We start from the raw sequence: 27631 nt of genomic DNA, 5'->3' as shown, positions 1-27631 counted from the left end.
AAGTTTATATCGCCCAAGTTTAGGGAGAGACATCTCTTCCGTATTTGCGATTATGCTTCCGTTCAATGCACAGCTCTCTCTCTCTCTCTCTTGTAAAACTGTTATTTTTATCATTGAGCTATTTTTTCTTCAATCTTCCCGTTCAGATGATATTTTACTTTATAACACGTTATATCTAATAACGTGATAAATATTGAAATGCAAGACTAAAATAGAGAAATATATTGATTTTTCAAATAATCACGCGTACAAAATTCTTTTAATAATAATATTAGAGATGTAAGTTTTATTTTATACACATTATTGCCTGTGAAAAATTAACTCGTAAAGTTTGCAAAAGTAAATCCGAAGATTTGTTATTATTTGACACTTTGGACAATCTTTGTAACATTGTTATTTTTATCGTTGAGCTATTTTTTCAAGCTTCTCGTTCAGGTGATATTGTATTTTATAAACCTTTACATCTAGTCGCGTGATGAATATTGAGATAATATATTAAAGTAGAGGATTTATTATTTCTTAAATAAAGACGTATATATAAGGTCTTTTAAAAAAATAGTAGAGATATAATAAGTTTTATTTTACACATATTGCCTGTGAAAAATCAACACGTAAAATTTGCGAAGGTAAATCCGAAGATTTGTTATTATTATTAACAATAATATATATTTTTATAACACTGTTATTTTTATCATTGAACTATTTTTTCAAGCTTTCCGTTCAGATGATATTATTGTATTTTATATAATACGTTATATCTAATTACGCGATAAATATTGAAATAAAATAGAGAGAAATATTTATTATTTCTCAAATAATTACGCGTACAAAATTCTTTTAAAAATATTTAAGATATATAGTAAGTTTTATTTTATACACATTATTGCCTGTGAAAAATAAAGTTAGCAAAAATAAATCCGAGATTTCTTATTATGTAACAATATAGATAATACATTTGCATATGCAGAAACAAACAGATTTGCAGCTAAATACGAGAAAGATAAACTAAAACAATCGTTGAAAACGCATATAGAAAAAATACCACATGTTACATGAAAACCGCAAAAATGTTTGTGGCTTTTTTCATGGCACAAAGAAGGGGAAGCGTTATCACTGGAAAATCCCTCCTATATATATATATATTATATATTACAGTTGAGAGGCAATTTTTGCACGAATTTCACGAGCGCACGCGCGGGAAAAATCGTCACGTCTCGGCGGAAGAAGCGCAAATATTATTCCGTCATCGAGTTCTCTTTGTTTTCGAATTACATCGTGTTGGGAACAGATACGACGTCGTTGGTTTGTGCAATGCGACAAAAGGGGAGGTAGGAGGAGAGTTTGACATATCCGCAACGATGGAATAATAAAAACGCAGAATCCCGGATGATGAAAATGTAAATTTCGATTCACGAGGACCTTCGGGACGCGTCTCGGCTCTCGCTTCCGATCAAGAACGCGTTTTATATTCCACTCTGCCGTTCGTTCGCGATAAATTGAGCGGTAAAAAATAGACGAGAGAGACCCCGTGCAATCGAATGGATACCGCGCGAGAGAACTCCGCCAAACTTATTTCAGAATTACTACCGGGGATCGTTTAAATTAAAATTTATGTCTATCGCGCGTATAATGAAACACATGTATCATAATCCCGCGGATAAAATACTTTGATTGTGTCTTAACGTAAAGCTGTGAGGCAAAATTGATTTATATTGAAAAGTTGCTTTTTTCAAAATCACGAATGTGAAACGAGGACGTTGAAGTAAATTAGTCGCGAATTCTAAAATAATTTATAAAATTATATTTATAGAAAATTGTATATAGAAAAAGAGAAGGCAATTTTTACTTATAAAAATTTCTAAATCTAGAACATAAAAATATCTGAAATGTCACTTTCAACAAGGCACAAAAAGCTATCCGTTTATTCTTTGCAAGTACTTTTTGTTGGTCCGTTACAACAAAGTTATTACATCGTTATACATGAAATAGATGCACGATGATTTCATCACCATAATATATTAAGGTGTATTTCGTATATATCTTCTCGTAGTTTAATCCACGACTATAGATCCAACGGGATTTAGGTTGTCGCATCCTCTCACGCACTCACGCACATTTCTTTCTCTGCCATTTTTCATCGCGCCCGACCAGGAAAATGTCAGACGAATTCCCCGACCGAGGATCGAATCTAGGTCGAGTCTCCTCTCTTACGTCATCGCTCTCCCCATAATCGTATCCGTCCGACACTTATCGTAATAAAAAATTTCTTTACTGAGACAAGCGTTTTCCTAGGCTTTTGTGGTCGATTTATTATTCCGATAAATTTGATATATATCGACGATGATGTATAAATGAAAAGATAATATGTGACGCACTGGCTAGTTTTAAAAAAATTTTTCTCTACTTGCCTCAAAGGATGAAGGCAAATGTCATAAATAGACAGGGTGTCTAGCGGTCAGGGAAATCTGGAAAACCGGGCATTGTCAGGAAATTTTACTATTTATCTGGATTTTTTCACATTATTCTACATTTCTCTCGATAATTAAAAATTTTTTATTAAATAAATATAAACTTTTCTTGACTCCCAGCACGCTAATTTTCTGTGTTATTAAAAATCGATTCATCTACAGCATGTTCGTTAATTTATATTTTCATCGTCGTGTTATTTTATTTTAATGTGTTTGATAAAGACAAAATTAAAAAATTTGATATAAATAAAAAAAAGGTGATTATTTAAATAGTTTATAGTGACATGTTTGTTTTGATTACATAATGCAGATTGTATAATTGATTTAAATTTTTGTCTTAATTTCCGAACCTTTTTATCGTTGACCAAAATATCTCAAGGATTTCACGATTTAACATTTAATTATTATATAGATGTATGTGTGTGTGCCAATTATATATTTGGAAAAAATAATACTAAAAATACAGGGAAAAGGTGAATTTCTGGTCTTGGAAAATCTGAAAAAATCGGAATTTTTTTCATTGAGTCTGCTGGAGACCCTGATAGAGGAAGAGAAAGTTGCAAAAGTATTTTTCAATTTTCTCGGGGACGTCAAGATAGGACGAGAGAATGGAATAAGCAACGTGGCGTCATGCACAGAAGGTGAAAATTTTGTGAGAAAGAAGGGAGAAGAAGAAGAAAAAGGAGTATCCGAGAAAAATCGGGGATCTGGCACTTCGCGCTTTGTCCTACACAATGAATGAACAATCGTAGTAATGCTCGTTGAAAAAGGCGCTGGCTCTTTCTCTCTTTCACCCCTTTATTTCCTCTGGTGGCAATGAAGTTAACCATTGTGTCTCGCCCTAACTAATTCCCCCCCATTTTCTCATCCAAGTCTCGTCTGTTCTTAGCGTTGTTAACTCATCGCACGCGAATGCGAGAGATAACTCAGTTTGCGCAAACTTTGGCCGAAACTTGTGAGACGGACTTTTCGGACTCTATCTCTCTCTACGAATTCACTTCGGACTTGCCTCTTCGGATCTGAATGCTTTTTAACGAGCATCATTAGTAACTTTGTGACCGAAGGGCTCCAAATTAATCCGAGGAGCGCTCGTCTTTGAATCTCTACCTCGTCTATATATCGGCCATTCAATGAATCCGCGCCAATGAAGAGAACTCGCAGAGTTCCCCAACGAGGGATGCTTTATTACTTCCTCTCTCTCTCTCGAGTTAATATTATTTCTATTTAACAAGTTTGCAGTACTTACTGTAGTTAGCCTAAAGAAAGCGGAAAGGAAGAAACGGAGCTCACGGAAGAAACGTCAACACCGTTAACATCCACAAGTCGTCTCTTCAAGTTCTCTTCACGGTTTCTAGAATCTCTTCTTCAAAACGATCACGGATATTTTCGTTCGTTAATATTTCCGTTCTGGGGAAGTGAAGAGAAAACACCTAGTCAGTGTCAGAAAGCCATGAGAGGGGATATAGTTATATTTTAAGACAACTGTCAAAAGAGCGAAAACTGTCGTCGGTCCAAGATAAACACACATGAAAGTCAGCAGCGTCGATTTTTTTTTCGCCGGGAAAATAAATGCGCGACGGCTAATTCATTTACGCTAATTATGGTTGGCCATTCGTTCCGAATTTCGCGCCTCTCTGTGTATTCCCTCTTCGTTTGGTCTCTCCCAGTTTAATCGTGGACTTTATGACGGAATCTAAATTGGGGCCACACGGCGCGTCGGGCTGACAAAAATTAAACGGGTCTTCTAATTAAAGCGTATATTCGTCGAGTGAGTCACACGCTTGCGCTATCTTCGGAGCGCGAATTTTTCACAATGTCGCTCCCGCAAGAGTCTGACGTGTCGTCATCGCCGGGGAATCATCCCCCGGGAACGAGGGGATCTCGTCGCGCAATGAGGTGCCAAAAAATGAGGGCACTCGGTGTCTCAGTCACGCACGAGCAGAATTCTCGATAGTGACATAACGACTTATTTTTAGATTTTACATAACTCGCCTTCTGGGTTTTTTTAGCTTGGCTTTTTTAAGAAATTAATATCGGAAAAATATTATTTTGATGACCGTAAAATGTGCTCAAGATTTTTATATGAAAATAAATTTGAGTCCGATTAAAAATATGTGCATGTCATATTCAATGGGATAAGATTTAAAGAATATTTTTAATATTTACAATTTTAATAATCTTAGGTATAATTAAATAAACATTTAAATCGTCGTTAAAAAAAATAAAAAAAATTAGAAATAACGTTAAATAAAACCATATTTGAAGTTTAATTTGGAGTTCTATACTTTATGTGCTCGCTTCTATATGACTTTAATCGCGAGCAAGTATCAGTTGGCACCCATAATCGTCGTTATGTCGTAAAATAGTATCCGGGAGAATTCGCCCTTCCAAAACGACCCTTCCCTTTATAAGGAATGCCTGGTGAACACATCGGTAGCATGGCTCCCTTGGGTGATGGGGTGGTTTCTCGCGTATAACTAGAACGGAAGAATGCGTTTCGACCGAAAAGAACTTTAAATCACATCCCAAACGTACAGTCAGCGCCATTACTTTTGGCTCCTTTCAACCCTTCTGGCACGCTTTCGCAAAAGCTATTTACGGCGATATTTAAGGATCTTCGGCTTAAAAGAAAAGAAATGAATTATCTGTCAGAGGGAAGAATTTTCTCTCTTATGAGTTCTCTAAAAATAGAGGTGAATGATTGGCAATGTTGCATTCTCGTATAAGCTATATATATATATATATATATATATTGCGTAGGTATATCTATATTTAAATAAGTAATTAAGATTTACACGCGCGCTCTGAGTGACGCAATTTATTATTGCGGAAAAAAACTACTTGACTATGCATGCTTGCATCCACTTGAATTGTGCAAGTACATTGCGCATTTGCATCAGCAGGCAGCTTAGAGAAATATGCAAAAAAAAATTTTCTTTGAGCGTTCTAATAATTTATTTTTCTATGGTTTTGCTACTTTTATTCGAAATGACACGTTCTTTAAATTTACAGATTTGGAATTTGTCGAATTTTAATCAGTGAAACTCAGTGAACTTTCAGCTTAGTCAACTTTGGCTCTTTGAAACTTCGGAATTTTGGATGTGTGCCATTCGCTGACGTTTGATTCTAGATTTGTAATTATTTGTACATCAAATGTTTGAAGCTGTCATAATTTCACGTGTTTGAAACTCTGGATTCAAAGCTCTTTATAGATCTTTGAAATTTCAATTTATTGTAATATACTACATATTTGAAACTTAAGTCTTTAAAATCTATATATATATAAAAGTTTAATTCAGAGATATAAGTCAAATGTAAAACTTCTTAGATTGAAAATATAAAGACATTTTGGAAAATCAATAATTATATATATATATATATATATATATATATATTATAATATATAAATTATTAAAATAACATTGTTGATCGTAGACTTGGTTGATTTTCCTGATTTTATGTCTTCATATTCTCGATCTTGGAAGTTTTGCATATTTGACTTGTATCTCCGGATCCAACGGCTACAAAAATGCTTTTACGACGAGAGAACGTTATCACAGCTCCCCTCGGATGGATGGAAGGAAAGAAGAAGGGTGCCAGTCGTCGGTCCATGCAGAACTTTCGCTCGCGTATATATCGAGGGGTCGAGCTTTTGGCCCGCCGCAGTGCAGTGTCAGTGAATTTAACCACTCCCTTCAGCCAGTGGCTTGGCACCTTTATTTCCGGCGACGTGGGGTGTCTCATGGGGATGTCCGAAGCGGGAGGAAAGGGATTCCAGCAGCGCTACCACCGCCATAATTTCCGTCCGCTTTTAATCCGTCGCACGTGCGTTCCGCAGAAAGAATCGGCCGCCTTCTTACAGGAGGAGGAAAGAAATAAAAATGTGACAATGGCCGTCGAATCGCCATTTTTCCGATCACATACCTATATATATTTTGGATACGATCTCTATAAAAATGATTACGGAGCAGCTTTTAAATATATTTCTTAATTTATTTACAGATTGAATATATGACGTTATTCACAATATATATTAAAAATATAAAGTATTTAATAATTTGTTTGTAAATTATTAATTTGAATCTATCAATTTTATATTTAATATTTATTTTTGAATCCTCGAAGATCCAAAATATTCTACAGCTAGCAATTTAAAATATACATTGGATTTTAATTTCGCAATGCGTTTAGCGGGATAAAATTTTCTGGTTTCACGCAGCGCTGAGTCTCATTTGCGGAATTGCATTACGAGAAGAAGAGCAGATGCCGGCATAGTCGGGAGTATTGATTCGCGTCAGCATGCGGAGGAGTTAAATTTTCATATCCGCTCGTGTGAATTCGTTATAGGATCGCGTGCACGACTATATACATACGTGTATAATATGCGCGAAATCGCGTTGATATATCAAAGATTTGACGAGAAATATCGAATTAAACATACGTCACGTGCGAGATACTATCGTCTAAGAGATTGTACACCAAGTCGTACACGTGTACCAGACACGTTCTACTCGTGTACCCGATACATTGACATTTGCATATACATTCGCGATTAGCGTACACCAGGCCGTAGATCATCCGGCGCTTAAGTTGTTTCCTCTTTATCGCGGAAGCAATTCGGATGAAAAATCGCTTCACGCTATGGCGCACGCCCCGAGACGAACACGCGGAAATGTGTGTGTGCATAAAATTAAATTTTGCATAGAATTAAGTTGCAACGAGACTTTCAGCGGCGACAACAATTTAAATAAAAATAAATCAAATTGAGCAATTATATAATTTCTTATTAAATAAAATTTCTTATTAAAGAAATATTAATTTCTTATTAAATTAAATAAAAATAAATCAAATTGAGCAATTATATAATTTCTTGAATATGTCATGTTTGACACATTTTCCTCCGTAATTATATTCCCCTAAATTTGCCGCACGTGACGTAATCTAAACCTCTTTCTCGTGTTTCCTAATTTGATGAGAAACTTAATGCTCTTTTTGACATTTTAATCAAAGAACGATAGACTCCAAATTGCCCCGAGAATCTGTCGTTAAAGTCGGGAACTATCAGGACACCCTGTACGTATCTCATGCATATTAATCGGTGGGACGAGACGCTGATTCGCTTAACAAAGGCGAGAGTCTCGAAGAGGAGACGATGGTTCGAAAGTTACAAATCAGCCGATATACGGATTTTACGACGCGACGAGAGACGTTTTCGTATTATACGCTATGTTAATTATAAAGCGTCCGCTAATTACACGCATATGACCGGCGTCACGTGCCGCGAATTAATTGTGCTCGGGCGCGCGCGCAACGTCGCTGTCATTTACACGCTTCCTAAGAGCCATTAAGTTATAAATGTGAACGCGAATTTTCTTCGGATCGTGAAATCTCGTTCTCGGGTCGCTGCGCGTAATAATTAACACCCTCTATTGTATCGTCCATTACGGATACTCGGCCAAGCACCGAAACTCCCCAGGCGTCTGTTAGATTAAAAAAAAAAAGAGGAAAGGAGAAAAATCTCCCGCAGGCTGCAACAGCCCCGCGAAAATCACGTTGCATATATACTGTGAATTTAAAACACAGAAGATAAAAAAATAACATGTAACGTCACTCAGATTTGGTACGCATTAATTTTGATTCTTTTCCGATGAAAAAATTAATCAAAGATTTATATACATATTAAAATTTTATACATACATTTACTAGATTAAATCCGAAGCTTTTCTGTTAGATTAAAAAAGGAAGAAGAGAGATGCGGGGCAAATATTTCCTACAGGCGGTGGAAAAAAATTGCGAAGATAAAAATTGAATTAAATACTAAGTATGACGTATTTTAAAATAGATACAAAAAAATAGCACTAATTAATTTGCGCTAGATTTTTTATTTTTTATGTAACGAACTATAATCGAAGAATTCCTGATATATATATATATGATGTGGACAAAATGATTGTTATTTCAGAAATTTTCTCGGACAGGTACATTTCGTGATATGGAAGAATAACTATGTTTCGTGCATGTACTCTGAAATTCCGACCGAGTATACGAGAACGTTATCCGTACACGCATTAGGGTAATTTCCATTTCATCCGAGGGAGGGAAGAGAAATGCTAGCGACTACTGCTATCCCCCTGCAACGAGGCACGATGATTAATGGCCGATATGTTACGTGGAAACTTTCCTTAATATTCCGTGCATTCCCGACGTTTCGATTTACGCTCGTTTCTATGCCCTTAACAGTCATCCCTAGATTATTTCTCTAGTATGCAGGCAAATGCTCTTCGATATTGGATGCACATTCCATAAACTCTCTTCATCAAACTTCTCTCAAGACAGATTATATCCTAAACAACAATTGAATATATAGGAATATATATTCTTCGTATTATTGTATATAATATTCCTACATATTATTTTATTGATTTTTAGATAATATATATATATATATTTTTTTTCCTTTAATATTCCTCTGATTAATTTTTTTTGTATTTTATAATTTTTTCAACAGATAATGTGCTGCTCTAAATCAGACGAGTCGGTCAGATTGATTATAATATGTACCGATTTATTTAATAAAAATTGTATATATATATATATATTTTGCCAGCCACTCTGAGATTTCGGTGCCGAAAGTAGGAGGAAAATTTCACAGGCGAAAGCGAGCAGAATCGAGCGATAAGCCTCACTTTAATCAAGCCAGAAGTTACCCCGATATCATCGTTATTACACGCCACCTCGACCGCGATAAATTATAGGGGTTGGTGTGGTGCACCCACTTGAACCTCCTCCCCTAGAGCCGCGAGGACGCGCCTGTTTGCGACCAGCGTAACTCTAACGAGACTAACGAGCTCTTGTCTCTGACCATTCATCGATACGCGGGCGATACGCGTCCGGACCAAAGGAACCCTCGTTAACCCTGAAAACTCTCCACTCTGACTCGACGTTTCCGCCGTCGTGTCGTATATTAAGTTTTATCCTTCTCGTCACCTCGAGCACCTTCGCCTTTGTATAAGAGCGTGTGCTTTTATGTAGACGTGTGGTTTCGCCAGTATCGATATAATGAGGAAATATCCCCCTTAATTATAATACAGAAAACTGGAACAATATATGTACCTGAATAGTTGTATCATTTATATTAAATAGAACATTAAATTTAGATATATGCTTTTTGAGATTTTTTTTTAATCAGAAAATATGTACAATCTTGATGATATCGATATAAAATATCGATGATAATACATAAAACTGGGCTAAATATATATGTTTTGCAATAAATTGATGTTAGACGATTAAATTAATTGTGTACTTTCAGATTTTTTGTGTGATATTCTTTACATAGCATTAGAAAAAAATAGAAAATTAATTGATTGCTGTTGACGCTAATGAATGTGAAAGAAGATTATATTGTATTGATATGAAATAATACTTACAAGGAAAAATCTGTAAATTACTATTAAAAAATTATTTTCCTTTCTAAGTATATAATTCTTCGCGATGTAATCTTCGTGAGTCGACTTTTTTCATCTCCATGTATATACTTCACGATCGTGTCTATCATGTCGATCTCGGTTGGCAAAACTTATGCTTATCAAGCAGTTTCAGAAAATCGGAGCTTTAATTAGGTTTCGATCGAACGTGTCCGATGTTGAGAGAGAAAGAGAGAGCAAGAAGGAGGAAGAGAGAGAAAGCTCAATAGGGGTAGTTATCGAATCGCACAAACTTCATGAATACATGCAGGTGGTTCTCGCAAGAACGGGTTGTTCGCACAAAGTCGATACGACAGACCCGACAAGGAGTCCTGGACTAACGAGAGGATCCTTCTTTGGGAATTGATTGTCCTCCTGGATGTTGTCCTTAAATTTCGCCGGAATATTATGGAAATGAAAGCCCAGGACTTCCAGACGCGATGACGACGAACGACAAAGTTAACCGCGTTGTATTATAACTCACGCGTTAGCATACGCAATCGGATCATCGTGGGGTGGCGACGTCTTAACGAGCGTCGCGATGCCAGATGCGATTAAGAGATCCGACAAGCTGACTCGCGGCGTTTTATAGCGAATGGGGAGACACCGACGCGGATTTATGTCTTATTACTTTATAGCAGCCTCTTGTTAAGCTGTGTCTTTGGATAGAATCATTCTCAAGGAATTCTCAAGAAACGCTTCTTAAGCATAAAGTATCTTATCTGAGAAATTCCGAGATATTAATGTAAAATGAAATTTTTTTTTGTCCAATTGTTTATTCTGGATGTGTGCGATTAAATTGTGAATTAAAATTATGCATAATTTCTAATATGTTTTATATTTATCTATTTATATTTATTTTTATTTTATATTTGTATTTTATATATTCCACATTTCTTTTTGAAATTTCATGAAATCTCAAAGATTTATCTTTCTAATTAGAATCTCTTTATTATTATGTCTTATTCTGCCAAATTGTGTAACTGTTTGATAAATTCAAAATTATTGTGATCTCTTTTCGTCCAATTATCTATTCCAAATGTGCGATTAAATTAAATTGCAATTAATTATAATGGAATCAATTACAATTGAATTATAATTGAATTAACTATTATTGAAGATTAATTACAATTGAATTACATTTAAATTGCGATTAAATTAGGATTTAAGCATGATACATATCTATCTGACAAATCCGAGATTTTTCCGAGAAGCTTGAGACATTATAATGCGACCTTTTTTTCACTCAATTATTTATTCTGGGTGCGATTAAATTATAATTGTGAAATTGAATTATGAAATATCAAAGAAATTATTTATTTCCAATTAGAACCTTTTTATTCTATCCTGTCTCATTCTTCCAAGCATCGATAGCGTGATGTGTCCCTGTAAGTCTTTCTCAAAGAATACATCGGAGAGAAATATTTGTTATACGTTGAACATAATTTATCCTCTCCAACTGTCCCTTTTCATCGGATTGCAATCACGCGATTTTCCAAACGAAGCTCGATTCTTCCTTTCGCCGCGAATCTATTTCTCCGGTCACGAACGGCCGAACCCAGTCAGTTATTCTCCCACGCGAGAAATTCGCCACTTTCGGTTCCTAGACGTCTTTCGAGCCGTCGCGTCGTCTTCCGGTTTCCGCTCACGTCTAGAGTCGTCCCGTAGCATGGCAGAGAAGAGGAAAGAAGGAAACTCGCAGAGTCGATTCAATCGCGTCGATGACGATGACGCGCGACTGATGAGATACTTATTTCACGAAAAGCTCTCTCCGAAGATTGATAAGCGTGCTTAGCTCGAGAAATTTGGCTTCTGCGAGTAAATATATAATGTATCGTGCATCACGACTGAAACTTGCACATACATATATAAAGCTGATATATATGTACGTGGATGATTTCTCGTCACGGAAGAGATAGAGAGAGAGATCACATCTGTGGATGCGATGCGGATGAATAAAAAATGTGTAATAAAGTCGATTCTCCATTCGAGAAAATAGAAGATAAAATAATTTATCTCAAGAGGGAAAATGATAAGTAGAGCAAAGAAAGGGAGATACGAGAAAGCTCTTTGGCGGATAATTTTAGTATATTAGGATATTTTAGATATTAGGACATTAGAGTTGATGAGGCTGCTAACGATTGGAATATATATTAATTTTATTACATTATTACAAGAGTGGATTACAGAAATTATAGAATTGATAAAAAATTGATAAATTTATATCCGGCCAGAAGGAGCAGTTAGGAGGATAGATCTCTGTGTAACGAAAGTATTTCTCTATAGATTCTGAAGAGAACTTAAATGGACATTGATGCTTATATTAGTAGAACGAGACAAAATATAAAGAGATTCCAAATTAAAAGAATTAATTTCTTTGAAATTCTCATATATAATTTACAATTTAATTAGCCAGAATGAACAATTGGACAAAAAATCTCTCAAACATCAATATCGAATTTCTTGGAAAAATCTCAAATTTATCAGATAAATAGGCATCACACTATTGATATTTATTAGGAGAATAAAATTAAGAGATTTAATTATAAAGGTAAATTTCATAATTCTAATTTACAATTATAATTTAATCGTATATCTAGAATAATTAATATAGGAATCATATATAACATTCTTGAGAAAAATCTCGAATTTATCACACAGATAGGTACGCATCATACTTGTTGGCAAAATAAGATAAAATAAATAAAGAAATTCTAATTAGAAAGATAAATTTCTATGAGATAATTCATTTCCGTAGCGCGAATTATAATTTATATCATAATTTAAATTTACAATTATAATGCAAATTGCACATCTAGAATGAGCAATAAAGAAAACGAAAGAGTCGATATAAAAAACGAGGGTAAGAAGAGACTTACCCGAGACAACGTAAAAGCTATTAAAATATTAATAATATTTATGTGCGAGGGAGACTGTATAAAAGCAAGCAGGTACATAAACGGTAAAAACATATTTATAAAATATGACAAGTAACTCATTTTAAGTTGAAAGGTGAAAGCCGAGGTTGGTGACGTAATCGCGCGTATTTAATGGCTCGTAAACTCTGTCAGTCGCATGCAGTTTAATTAACGTTACTAATACTGTATATAATATGTATGCAAAAAGCTCACGATCCAAAAATATATGTTTAATATATTTTTTTACCACGTCTCGTCTTCTCCGAGAACTTTCGAGGGCGAGGTCGAAAAGCCCTGATTAAAACTCAGCCGGCGCACGTAATACGTTTTCGACGGTGCCTCTCGAAAGTTGACGACATCGCCGATCCGCTTATTTCCATAAGGAGATCACCCTGCTTTTGAGTTTCCAAAATCATGCCCGAAACTACTGGTCTTATAAACCGCGTTTATGTAAATTCGCGCGTCTCCTTGAAATCGAAAGCATAAACAGAAGCAGGCTTACTTACAATTAGTATAATTGATTATAAATACACTCCTTCAAAAAATAAGCAAATTTTAAATAGCTGTAACTGTTTTGAAAAATGATAATTTAAATTAAAAAACAGAGCTTTAAAGCTTAAAATCTCTACTTTCGAAAGATCATAGCTTTTTTTATTTTCTTCAATTCTGATATTTTTTGAAATTATTTCTCTTAAAATTATGAAAAAAGAATTCTTTTTTCGTTCTTTGAACATTTAGTTTTTAATCTCGTTCTTAAAACTTAAATTCGAAAACGAGGGAAACTTTAATTGGATCCATTTAACTGCATTGCTCAGTTTTCCTCGACTTTTGGATCCTAATAGACAGTATTTTGTTCTCGACGTAAAATTTCTACTTTAAAATTTTTATGAAAATTGCAATTGCCAAAAAATGTTGTACACTTGTCTCTAGATATCGGAAAACGATTAAATCGTTACAGAGCTTCCTCGAACACGTGATGCATTAATTATCCAGTCTGTTAAATTACTTTGGACCTGACGGTCGGTTCCTAATTAAAGCCTAATGAGAAGCATCAGCTGTTTTACTCAAACTAGAAAACGCAAAAAAATGTTATTTTGCTCACATTCAGGGGTCTCCGAAATTTTTATGTTGCCCCAAAAAATTTTCTAGATTTTATTCAAAGTTCAATATCGTCAAAATGTTCCAGCCAAAATCCATTAAATTTTTGTTTATAAAGTCTCGAAAAGATGTGCGCGTTGAACTTCGTGCTACGCTGTGAATAGCGTCGAAAGTTTTGACATTGAAACGAGATTGATTGGAACATTTTTTCTCCACCAGCGATCGCATAAATCCAGGCATCGCGATGCAGGAGTTTACATTCGAGAGAGCATATGTGTGTGTGGTCTCTGGTTATAGATTTATTGTCTCGGTGGAATGGCTTGTCGCGATTGTTTGTTCGCGTTTGTCAGGACTGGGAAAAATGACATAAAAGCGACGTGGAGCTACTTGTTCAGTACGTTACTTATAGACGAGGAGCTACATATATACGTGGCTGCTGCCACGATATTATTGATGATCCGAAGGGCGAAGGAGCAAAAGGGACGAGAGAGAGAGAGGGAAACACGTGTGTAAATAGCTGATATAACGCGAGGTTGTATATAATAATAGTCCCGAGGGAACCGATGGATCATCATGTCTGTTTGATGATTAATCAATCAGCGTCGATGACCCGCGATGACGTTTTCAACAAAATTACACAAGTTACACTTTGACAATTTTTATATAAATATTCTCTGCTTTTCTGCTGTCTATTTTTAATTTTTTTTTATTTTTGTCGTGATTGAAGCGAGATTGAACGACCGTCTTCCGTTGCAGAAATCCAGTTTCACTGTGAAATGGAGCGCTCGAATGGAGCGCGCAAATAACGCGATCGCAGTTGGTTCTGTGGGCAACAGAAATCGTGAGAAGGGGTCCTCTATCCACTTGGGCATTTTCGACGAGGCGCCGCTCCGTTAGCCGACACTTGTGTGCAACATGTTCGGGACGAAATTGCGCACGTGGATGGAGGCACACATCGTGCGATCGAAGAAGAAGAAGGACCGGAAGAAGGGCGACAAGGGATTCGACTCGAACTGTAACTCCCCAAGGAGCCACAGCGCCAACAGATCGCCCGCTTTGCACCAGGTGAGTAGATTTTATCCGTCATTTTACGAAACAATCCTATCGGATGTCTGTAAATCTCACGTTTCTCCATCATTTTTTTATCGTGGGTTTCATTTCATAATTTTATCAATTTTATTTTAAATTTTATTTTGAATTCAAATTATTTTAGTTTATTTAAAATTAAATTTATTTTATTTTTAATTTCAAATATGATCTTTTATGAAATCTATTATTATTTATTTTGCCTCGTTTTAATAGGTTTTAATTCATATATATAATATGAGATATGATAGTTTATTTCTCCAACAGACAAAAATATATATTTTATTTTAAAATATATTTATATTTTATATTATTAAATTTTATTTTAAATTAAATTTTCATTTTTTTCCAAGTGTGATCTTTTATACAAGATCACTTATTATCATTCTACTAATACTAAATCTATTATTTTTTTTCTTGGTCCAATATGTTTTAATTATACATACAAAGCACATCTTTCCTTGAAAGAGTCATTGCAAATTCGTAATTAAAACAACTTTATATAAATCAAGGAAGTGAAATTTTCTGGCGTGAAATTTCCAGAGATTTGGGACTTGTATGTCATTTTAACATTTTTGTAGATTTATTATTATTACGGGTATGCACAACATGTTTTACATTAATAGCCTAATCCTAGTACTAATTGCTCCAGTTGCGATCGTTGCGAGACTCCATGAAATATATTTGAAGAGCGCACGTTCGCGCCGGATTCATAGTCATTATCGGCAAACTAGTTCACCAAGTGCTTCCTCCCCTATTTTCCTACCGCTTGCCAGTGTTCGCTCGTTACGCTGGTTCGCGTTCCTTCGCTAACAGACCCTTACGTCGGCGTTTTCCGTGGTAGGGGGTTACGGCCAGGGCACGTCGACGCTTATCGTTAAGGCGGGTAGAAAAAGAGTTTAGTATTCTTTGCCAGACACACCCTGGCAGGCAGTTGCCCTCGTTCTTCCCGCCATCCGTTGCAGTATCTTCTCTGCCTTTATGCAGTCTACGGACGGCTGCCTTATCGAAACTGTGCATTAACACTGGAAAAAGCACTGAAAATTTATGCATTTGCGTTATACATAAATTCTCCTTTTACCGCGTACATCGCTGTATATTTTCCGAATTATTATTATTCTACACGCAGATTTTCTCTACAAGTTTTTGACGTTTCGTAAATTTTTTAAATTTATAATATTAATTAATACGATTATTTTAATAATATATATATATTTAATATAATTATATATAATTCAAATAATGTATTATATATTTTATATATAATTATATTATAAAAGACAAAATATTTTCAGCTATTTAAATTTCTCTTTTAATAAAAATACTTTGTTATTTCAAGTATTCTAAATCTATATTTTTGGAGCAATATTTATGTAATTTTTTAAATTTAAACAATTGGTGTCTTATGACAAATCTCAATAGTTATTTATTATCCAAAAGTCCACAAAATATAGAAAAATAAATTTTAGAAATGTAATCAGCATTTTTCATGGATTTATTAAATATTTATATACACTAAAAAATTTTTTTACTAAAAAAAAAAAGTATATTCCGAAATGAAGAAAAAATGAAAATCACGATTTATGGAGAAATCTCAATCTTCTCTTCGCAGGTACACCCGATAGATTCACCGACAAAGAACGTGGACGGTATCAGGTTGCACGGGGGCGGCTACGGGGCGACCGTGACCACCTCATCCGGCAGCACTTCCGGCGGTACTGCCGGAAGTGTGAGTCTCTCCTCGCCGGAGAGCGCGTACTCGACCGGCTATTCGACTGACGGCACCTCACCTGGCACCAGTTTCCCGCCCGAGTACTACATCAACATCAGGACTGGAACCCACTACTTCCAGAGCAGCGGAAGCGGCGGTGCAAACACCGCCGCCGCCGCCACCACTTCCATCACTACCAATAACAATAACAACAATAACAAGTCGAGAGCGAAGAGGCTTCCGGGCGACGTCAGGGATCTATCGTCGGGCTCGTCGGGAAATGGAAGAGTCGAAGACAGGGAGCAGTCATCCTCGAGCACGACGAACATGATCAGGGACAACGGTCAGCCGGAAGTACGAACGAGCACGCCGCACAAAGTAAGTGCATTGTCCATAAGTTATGTAGAGACCCCGGAGTTGATAATGAGAGTTAGAACTGTGAGCTGATAGCATTTCGTAAGCAGAAATTCATTTACAAATCAATCCTGATATGTAAATTTAGTTCTAAAACCCTCTTCTTTTATTGATAAAAAAGAAAATAGAATTATATTTATTTGTATTTTTTCTTTAACTATAACTATATACAATGATTTCTTCAATTTTCTTATAGATTATTATTTCAAAATATTTTTTTAAAATATACATATTTAAAATATTTTAAATTAATTTATTTTATTAATTATTTGTCTCGTTTGCGCATCAAATATACTTAATTAATGTCTCTTAACGAGTCTTATTTCAAAAATTAAGAAATTGACTTATTGACTGGTAGAATTTCAATTCGGCTCTCGATCAAGGAACGCTATAAAGAAGCACTATCGCCAAGTTGCGAGGTGCCTATATAAAATGTATTCACACAAGATGTGCCCTTCTCCGTCAAGTCGCTATACGTGCTACCTCCTTTCAGCATCCTTCAAATAGTTTATAGGTTGAAAGTAAATGCACTTCTCGAGTTCGTTGCGCGAGATTACCGCGTCGTTTCGCTCAAATACCCTCGCGCGAGGTCTCGAGGGTGCGTTTGTTCTCTGAAGACGGAGTCTTTGAAGCCGCGAGAGTTCAACGACATCCGACTTCTTTCGCCAAGCAGGAAGTATACATTTTGAAATAGCGTTTATCGTCGCGGTACATACGTATACTAAGTGCGAGACAGGTAGACAGCGACAACAGCAGCAGAGGCTTATGAATTCACCTTTTGGTGAATTTAACGCGAAGCGCGCGAGCTTGTCTGAGAGATGAACAACGGATGACCCTACCTCTTCCTTCGTGGAGCACGTAACTGCAATTTGTCAGAGGAAGATATTTATTAGTCGCATTGTCGTATTCCTCCGGAAGGAAACGCGAACACAGTGGTGAGAAATTCTGGGAACGTCGCCTTTTTCTTCAGGATTCTTCGTGTCACGTGACTCGAGAAAGGACGATGCATTATTGTCGTTGAGAAACGTGCGCCAGGATATCGGGAGTTAATGGTCTCTCGGCAGGAGTGAAAAATGAATCCTTCCTCCTCTCTAGGAGGCTGCCTGTGATCGATTGCGCGTTGCACCCTCTCGTTTCGGTTCACAATGGTGAGAGAAGCGATCGAGTTTGCGATCTAGATTGACGGCAAAGCGAGAATACGCGAACAGGGTGACAAATATAAAGGCGCGACTCTAAACAGAGGTTTTGCATGAATGAATTTACGGAAGTTCTTTCACGAAGACTGACGAGGGAGTGATCTCCTCTCTCCAAGCGAAGACTCGTATAACATACTTTAGCGAAGAAAAGTCTACTATAAACTCGCTCCTTTCTCAGTATCTCAGAATGCAATTTCAATTAAACGCACCCAGATGGTTTTTCTCACGTCAACTATCGATTTCCACAAAGTAGTTTTTTTCTCTTCTTCTCCTTCTCTTCTTTTTTTCTTTATTTTAACCAATCATTATTTTAACTTTGTCTCTGTAATAAGCCTAATTAAAATATACATTATCTCATTAAAAAGAAACGATGACCAATTGATTTCATTAATGTAAGATAATTTTAACCCTTTTGTTAATGGACGAGTATCCAAATACCCAAAGCAATTTTAAAAATGTACCAGAATTTAACACAAATACAAAGGATCTTTGTTTTCAAAAATTTTCTAAAACTAAAAAAAATGTTTAATGTCCAGCTTCTCTGACATCATAATATTATAATAATTATCACAGATAAAAAATTAGGATCAACCGCAATCATGAAGCTTAATAAAATACAAAAGCTTCTTTCAGTCTCTAAACATTAACTTGCGTATTGATTCGACAGAATACGGAAACGAGTCATAACCAGAGGCAACAGCAGCAGCAGGCGCAGCAATCGAGGCAGCAAGGGAGTTCGCATCGTCGGACGGAGTCCTATTCGGCTGACTCATCAAGAAACAACCTGCCCGTACCATCGTCGATACCGCCGCCGTTGGTCTCACCCCCGGTACAATCACCCCGTGAACGTTCCCGTATTCGGACGAATCCGTGGCTGTCGGCCAACTCGTCTGGCTCCAGCACGAACGGCCTGAAGTCGCGACACGCCCGAGACGAGAGCAGCAGCAGCTCCGGGTTGAAGCTCACGGAGTCATCCGGCAGCGCGAGCGATGTCAATCTGAACCTGAACAACGGCAGGGAGTCTCAGGGCAGGAGAGAGCATCGTCAGGAGAGCCTCAGCGCAGGTCGAAGCCCGTAAGTGTGATTTGTTTTACACGTGTAAAGTGATGTATATCAGCGTAATTATTCTTTTCTAAGAAAGTAATTAAGATGTTAGATATTGATTAAATTCGATATCAAAAAATAATTATGATAATTAATGATAGATAGATATGATAGATAGATGAGTAGATATGCGAATGAGATGATCTATTTTATTTCCTTAGAAATAAAGATGATTAAATAAGAAAGATAAAATACATGAAGAAAATTAAGTGACGGACAATCAGCATAATAATCTATTTCTGAAAAAATAATTAGAATATTGTATTACATTAGAAAATAATTAATTTCGACAATTAATTAGATGGTCGGATAAGATAATTTGTTTATCTTAGAAACAGAAGCGCAAAAATTAAAAATAATTAAATAAGAAAGATAAAACACATGAAGAAAATCAAGTGACATAAAATTAACATAATTATTTATTTCTAAGAACGATATCGATTAAATCAGAATATAATTATTACGACAATTAATAATTAAATATTCGGACGAGACGATCTGTTTTATTTTCTTAGAAATAGAAGAAAATAAAATATTTCTATAATTGTATGACTCGGAATCAATTCAATTTTTCATAGAAGAAACTTATAATTGCACAAGTTGCTGGTTGGAAGAAAGCCAAAGTTCATAGGTCATCGATCGTTTCCCAAATCCATTGGCTTTTCTAGTTTGCCATTTCGAAGCAGGGATGATGTATTTGAAGGAAAAGTTAGCGATTAGAAAAGTTTGCGAGACTCTAGAAAAAAAAACATGAAACCAGCTTAAATTTGCCGATTTAGTTGGTGCGCAATAAAGAATAGAGAGTAGATTTTCTCTTTCAAATACATACATATACACATACATACTTATTCCTTTAATTTTTAATTTGCAATTAACTTAGGCGCGGATTACATATTACACGTGATGTCATCGATAATTCCTCTTTCGCAATATCATCATTAATTGTCAGCAAATTGCGCGTGTATTTTATTAAAATTGTACATTTACAACTTACACGCTCGTTTAAAATCGTATTACGCGTATCATTACACATTCTGTATGGAAATAAATATCGCGCGATTACATGAATTATCGGCGCGTATCATCATTGCATTGATTATGATCCGTTCATTTAGTTTAATGCACCGAGAGAGAATGTAGCTAAATAAAATTGTTTCGTGTGTATGTACAAGATAAAATTTTGAATAATTAAAATGGCAACTTTCAAACTTCATCTCTTTTATGAATGACGCACTCTGCGACAAATATTTATGATTTATAAATAAAAAATTGTTTAAATAATATTTTATATCTTTTATATTTTATATATATATATATATATATATATATATATAAAATATTTGTTTTTCTCTTTTACTAGAATTTAGTTAAATCCAGTCGAAAAAAAATCTTTATATAAAAGTAATTAGTTGAAATACAATGAGAATCTTATGATATATTTTCCGCAGGATCAATCAAAACTGGAGGATTACATCGGGCATGGAGCTCCGACCCAAGATCCCTCTGTCCTTGCAACGACGGGCCAGCAGCAGCAGCTCCTCGGCATCCTCGGTGACGCGTAGCGCGCGCTCGTCCGAGGACGACATCACGCTGAACGAGATGATGGGCAAGTTCGACGAGAGCTACGTGTACGAGAAGGAAACGGACATTCTGTCGGACAGCGACCCGACCGACTGTGAGGATTACATCGACTCGTTGTCGGATATCGACACCGGCCAGGACGGCGGTGACGAGAACGATCCGTTCGAGAACGACGACGAGCTCGATTACATCGACAACGGCTCGTTCCTCGACCTGGACAACCTGGAGTGCGGTGGCGCGGGTCATTTTCCCAACACCGGTCATTGCACCTATTTCGCCTTTACCAGCGAACTGAACAGGCGCGGCACTAGGCTCCGCGAGTCCATTCTCAAGCACAGGAACAAGGACGAGATGGGCTCCCAGAGGTGAGCTTCTTCAAAGTTTCCTCCTAAATTGATCAAAATCAATTTCTTTCTTCTTCTTATCGTCTTCAATTCACCGAACGATGCTTGGATTACGTCATTTATCTTTGTTACGTTGTCAGGAACGCGAATGCGAGAACCAGCGCGAAGAGACAGAGCGCGCGGCACAAGAAGATGGACGATAAGCAGAACGAGAAACGCAAGAAGAGGATATCACAGCGTCGCAAGGCTGCTCTGGACAGGTGCGACGACGAGACGGCAAATTTGAATCGCGTGCTGGTGGAGAGGATGCTACTGAAGAACTCAGGATTCAATCAGGGCAGCAGAAGTGTGGGTGGCACACCAATGTGCCTGCGACGCAGAAAGCACGACGTTAACAAGAATCTCTCGCCGATGAGGCTGAACGACAATTCGTCAGTCGTCAGACCCTCCATGATGGAGAATGAGATCGTCAAGAGGCGATCGAACTCAGTGAGACTCAAATTCAATTTGTTTCATATACATATATATTCTCATCTCTTTTAATTAAGAAAGTTTATTAGATACTTTTTCTAATTTTGAACTCTTGGAATGATGCCTTATTTCACCTTTCTGTCAATGAACAGATGTCCAAATACATTGATGAAAAGGTGAAAAATTATGTATTGATAAAAGAGTTAAGATTTTAGATTATATTATATATTATTTCTCTTTAAGGTAAGCTATGTAAACGGCAACATAGTACGACGCCACGTAGCCGGCAACACGTACATGACCACATTTGCGTCGGAAATCGCGCTGATCGAAGCGGATAAGGAGGCTGATCGCAAATATCGCGAGCTCATCCTGGAGGCGGAGAATATCCTCGTGAGCATGCAGAAGCACCAGAATCCGTCGTCCCTGTGCATACCGTCGCCGTCGCGCAAACTGCATAACGGTCTCGCGAACAAGCGCGTCGAGCTCATCAAGAACACGGAGCTAAATATCGAATTGGCGCTATCCAAGAGCCGCAATTCTCAACCGGAACTGCAGAGCGGTAACATTCGAGATCTGGAGCACACCAGTCCGAAGCGACAATTCACACAGCCGTGTTCGCCGATCCATCGATTTATGGAGAGGAACTCGCCGAGTGGAAACACCTTTGCGCCAAAGGAACCTTCTCCGCCCGCCTTCCGACAGCACGAGCTGACCAAGTGTCCGGATTCGCCGGTGATGCTACGCAGGACGACGCCCCAGAGCTCGCCCAGCAGAAGTTTGATGCATCATCAGATGCATCGGATGCGCAATGGTGAACCAGAACTGAAGGAATGCGGCAACAGATCGCCTCGGCTCGCTCTGAACTGTAACGGCGGACCGAGGCTGGATGCGATGGACATGAAGAACTCCTATGGGGATAAGACGCACGTGAACGGAATAAATTCCTCTCTCGCCGGAGGTAGAAAGGAGTTTCGCGCTGCGAGAGAGTCGATGAAGGAGGAAGGCGTAACGTCCAGCTCGTCGGATTCCGAGGAGAAGTGTGACGTGAGACGAAGGGCTCCGTTGATGACCTTCAGGTTCGATGAAATCTCGAGCGATTTCCGGACTGTAGTTTAATGAAAATATTTAATTTTCAAATTAAAAGTTTCTTAGTTTCGGAAAAAATTCGTATTAATTTATGTTTTATATATAAAAAAATAATAAGAAATACTGAAGTATATTGATTGCACGTAATCATGGATTATTTGCAACAAAGAAATACCTTACAGGTCAATCGACATGGGTCCCATCAAAGAAGGTTCTTCTTATTGTCCGCAAAGCGAACCGGTGAAAAGGAAGGTGTATGCCGGAAGTGCAACATATGGCAGAATACAAAAGACACTGGGCGAGCATATTATGCTGAGAAATTCTGACGGCGATACAGCGACTGATGATACTGGTAAATGTTTCTCTTACATAACACTTGAAGAAATGCTTTCTTCTCTTTTTATATTAATTATGTATATATTAATCGATGATGTATCAGATATAATATGTAAATCGTTTAATTCGAATTTAAAATTAGACATTGAATGTTCGATTAGAATCGGATGATTCATTTATCTTCAATTTTATCTTTTCTCATTTTATTTCAAAAAGCCAAGGTTGATTAAGATCTGTGATATATTTTTCTACTTCAAAATTACGTGTTGAATATTTTGTTTTGAGGTAAATAGAGTATATCAATTTATAATTGACTTCTTATAACTAGAAGTTATTCTTCTATGAATATTATTTATAAAATGATTTCGTGCACGCATAGATGACTCGAGAAGATCTCTGAAGGAGAAGATGGCGCAGCTGCGACAAGAACGACTGGCGGCCGAGGCAAACGCGAACAACATCCAAGATAGTCAGTACTTCCAGCATCAGTTGTCTCAGCTACGACGACAGATGCTGATGCAAACTATAGAAGGTCTGAAACGCAGCCTCGAGGATCAATCGGCCACCCTGAAGCAAACTTGTTTAGAGCCGACGAGCCTGTTGACCAACGAGCTGCCCTGAAGCCGGTCTATCATCACGCGTGATCATGACTGAGAAATTTACGACATTTCGCTTTACTTCTTGCTCGAAGAGAAGGTGGACACCTGACAGGATCGAAGTCACGAGCTTATCCTGTCGTCGGCGGTGAAAATCCACGATTGGTCGGCCGCGCTGCGAGAAGTATTGATCAAATGCGCGCCGAATACCGAATTATTACAATGACGCGATCCTCCTCGGGCTCGATGATATACCGTGGTCGGCTGAGTGCGGGTGCGCACAATTAAATCTCTATTTTTCTGTCCGTCTACATGATGTGTATGTATGAGAGGGAGAGAGAGAAAAAAAAAAAGAATGAGTCGAAATTGAGAATGTCGTGTGTGTCCTCGCTGGGCATTGTTCCACTCTGTTGTTTGTTTCCCGCCAGTAATTATTAACATTACTCACGAACTTTACTTTTCGTCTTTCAGTTTGCAACTTTGTGCAGATAGGCCGACTTTCGGTTAACGCTTTAGATTAGCTTTCGCTAGCTCGATTCTCATCGTTCGATCTATCGTCGTAGTTTGCTCGCTTCAAAATTTTTTTAAATGATAAGAAATTCTTACGGATCGTCAAAATACATTAGACTTGTCCTGAAACGCTAATGTGGAATTTTATTGATAATTAATATATCACCAAATAATCATATAATAGTATAATTAATATTATTACCTTAGATTAATATTGCTATAATTGACTTTTTTTTAAATAAATAACGCGATATGTAATATTAATGTTATTACGAAATTTGTGCAATAGCTATAAAAGGAAAGGAAAAAAAGGAACAACACGAACTAGTTCGAAACTGCACTAGGCTTTGACAGTCCTCATTAGCGTTCTAGGATAGAGCGTACACTATTTAACATCTAACGGGCCTATTCACGGGTGTCTGTCTTTGACATACTTTAGAAGAACAAAGAAACATAGTGAAAAATCGTAAAAAAAAACGTCAAAAGTAAGTCATGCGAACGAATAATATATCAATATCAAAAAAAGCGCATAGATATTTAGCGTATATCCATCTAACCGATTTAGAGAATCACGGATTTAGCTGAAACATTAGTAGCGGATAGGCACAATTTTAAAAACTTATATAATCCATTTAGACATTAGGAGAAAATGATATATGCCCAATGAATATGGCCCAATCCTGATTAAAGCAGTCGGGAAAGGGTGGCGTTAACTGACACAGTTTGATTATTTGAGCCTCATCGAGACAAATAAATTCCCTAAATGTAGACTAATAAGTAAAATATGCATCTGATCAGCTGAATATGGCTAATTTTTATTAATATTTTATAAAAATACAAAAAATGGAGTCTTGAAGGATTAAATTAAATAAACAAGCCGGGAAAATCCGATTAAGCATTCGAAATAATAAAAGAAATTATGATAGGAGATTAAAATTCAACATGCTCCAGATCAAAATGTGAATCAAGGCTTCCCTTTCGCGATGCTCTCGTTTCTTTCAACTTAATCTGTCGCAGAGTATACATCCCTTCTGCTTTGAACTTAATTGGACATAATTATGCAAGAAGTTTTCCATCGTACATATATATTATACCAGTAATATACATACATCTAGTAAAAAAGTTACTGCGTTTCTCCTTCACGCATGATTGTGTCTAATTCGACTGTAAACGTCATCTTATTTTCACACAAGAGAACAAAGATAATCGTTTCTCATCGCAAAAGAGACATCATAACTAAGCTTACACATATTACTCATAATGTTCCTATTTCTATGCGATATTTGTATCCCCGGAAGCGAGATTTTCTCCAATGAATGATCATATACATTTGTCTCAGATTAGAGTAACCATCCCTCAGATTAGTATACCAAAGACGATAGCTTAGCTAGATAGTAGATTAGAATTGTTTAATCGATCAAAAAAAAAGCACGCAGCGATGCATATTCGTAATATTAGAGAATCATGGTTAAGGCGTTTTTAGGACCTGGATTTTCTATTAGGATAAATGTTCGAGTTATGTCAAGTCGATTACAAAAATCTTCCATATGAGCCAGAGTCAAATATTTCAGCATTCCAGCATTTGCAACAAATTTATGTATCTATACATTGTTTTTCTCTTTTTTTTAAGTTTTATGTTTTTAAGCGACTCAAATGATTGATCTTTAAATTTCAAACAAACGAAGAATATATTTATTTTAATACAATGTTTTAAAAGTTTGTTTTTATTTATTCGTTGAATTTCGTTGAATTGTGACTTCGGAATTTTAGACTCTGGTTGGAGATCGTCGATATTTTCGGTTATAGTGATATTTTTATTGTGAGAATAGACTGATAGTGTTATCAATTGTTAGATTAAAAAAATTTTTTAGCGGTTACTTATACATGTGATTTATATGTTAAAGATTCTCCGAGAAACGACGGATATTGTAAGGCGCGCGCGCGATATATTTATTTGTGTTAGATATTAGGAAGCGTAGTAAATGATGAAAGCATTAGACAAGTATAGTGGCAGTAGCATTAGTGCATTAGGCAATCGTCGAGTAAACGAAGTCTCACACACACACATTATTTCTCCTCACCATTTCTTCTAAATCGTGATTTGTAATTCATTTTTGTACGTCTCGATGATTTCCATTCGAAGATCGTGATTTTTCGTATTTTTTTAACCAGGGTGCAAAAGTCCTGCAACATTCAAATGTCTCGAAAACAGAGACTTTTTAAAAAACGTGTTTAAAATAAAAATGGTAGGGCTTTAAGTAGCACATTAAATAATATGTTAATGTGATTATAAATAGCATTGTTATAAAACTATGTAAAATTTTTAAATGAAAACTATTTTTGCACATTTTTGTAGCTTATCTCGAGAGCTTATTTTTTTTATTTAGTACTTTTCAAATTATAATGCTTGAAGTTTACATTAGTGTTTTCATTAAAAAAATGTAATAATACTATTTATAGTTATACTAGTACTACAACTTAATGTGTTATTTTAAGCCCTACAACTTTTATTTAAAACATTTTTCTCAAAAAGCCTTTGTTTTCGAGATATTTAACTATTGTATGACTTTTGGGATACCCTGTATAGTTTATTGTGAAGACGGAATTGCGGGAGTTACTTCGAACGAAAGTCTTAACGCGATAGGCTTAACTATCGTTAAGTGGGAAAAGTTGTTCGAGAGTTTTATACGTGACAAAAAAAGAACCTGTATATAAAGAGAAAACATAATTTTTAACCAAGTAATACTTTACTTTTGTAATCTTAAGACGAGTTTTAATATATCGTGTTGTCATAAGTTTGATGAGTTTCATGCGGTCGCATCGACATTCCAAGAATGCAGTTTGCGTTTGATGCTGGAAGAGGCAGTTATTGTCCGGATCGATCTGTGAAAAATTGGTAAAAATCACGCACGGTTCCCAAAATGTTGCCCTTGCCGCACAAAAGTGACACACTTGGTCATTTAATTATTTATTACGCAGGGTATATGTAAGAACACACATTAAGAACGTGCTTGGAGGAAAAGTGGAATTATTGTTGGCAACCAACATCTCTTGTGTACTAAGCCATTTATGAAATAAAATGGTTTTTTTTATATGATTATGAATAAATTATATTATGTCGTTGGATTGGTTGATTTCTGTTTTTACTCTTTACCTCGATAAAAGAGAGAATGAAAGATATCATCACCCAGTAGTACATATTTTCTGCATATAAAAAGGAAAATTTTCAAATTATAAAAAGAA

General features: G+C 36.3%; 1 protein-coding gene across 3 annotated transcripts in view; it reads left to right on the top strand.

Annotated features, from left to right (window-relative positions):
- LOC114938261 (uncharacterized) overlaps positions 1-27631 on the top strand; it is an 84937-nt gene that overhangs the window by 56855 nt on the left and 451 nt on the right. For 2 of the 3 annotated variants that reach the window (XM_029312127.2, XM_029312126.2), the window contains 8 exons: positions 14707-15015; positions 16649-17125; positions 19025-19431; positions 20910-21407; positions 21527-21875; positions 22101-22936; positions 23129-23298; positions 23662-27514. In XM_029312127.2, coding sequence (XP_029167960.1) covers positions 14866-15015; positions 16649-17125; positions 19025-19431; positions 20910-21407; positions 21527-21875; positions 22101-22936; positions 23129-23298; positions 23662-23903 — 3129 coding nt within the window. In that variant the 5' untranslated portion in view covers positions 14707-14865 and the 3' untranslated portion in view covers positions 23904-27514. Of the gene's footprint in view, positions 1-14706; positions 15016-16648; positions 17126-19024; positions 19432-20909; positions 21408-21526; positions 21876-22100; positions 22937-23128; positions 23299-23661; positions 27515-27631 lie in introns of those variants that run through there. The other variant, XR_003821040.2, reaches the window with a different exon arrangement.

The sequence above is a fragment of the Nylanderia fulva genome, unplaced genomic scaffold (genome assembly GCF_048542155.1).
Source record: "Nylanderia fulva isolate GAGA-0341 unplaced genomic scaffold, ASM4854215v1 Scaffold17, whole genome shotgun sequence".
NCBI classification, from domain to species: domain Eukaryota; kingdom Metazoa; phylum Arthropoda; class Insecta; order Hymenoptera; family Formicidae; genus Nylanderia; species Nylanderia fulva.
This window is presented reverse-complemented; position numbering and strand designations above follow the sequence as displayed.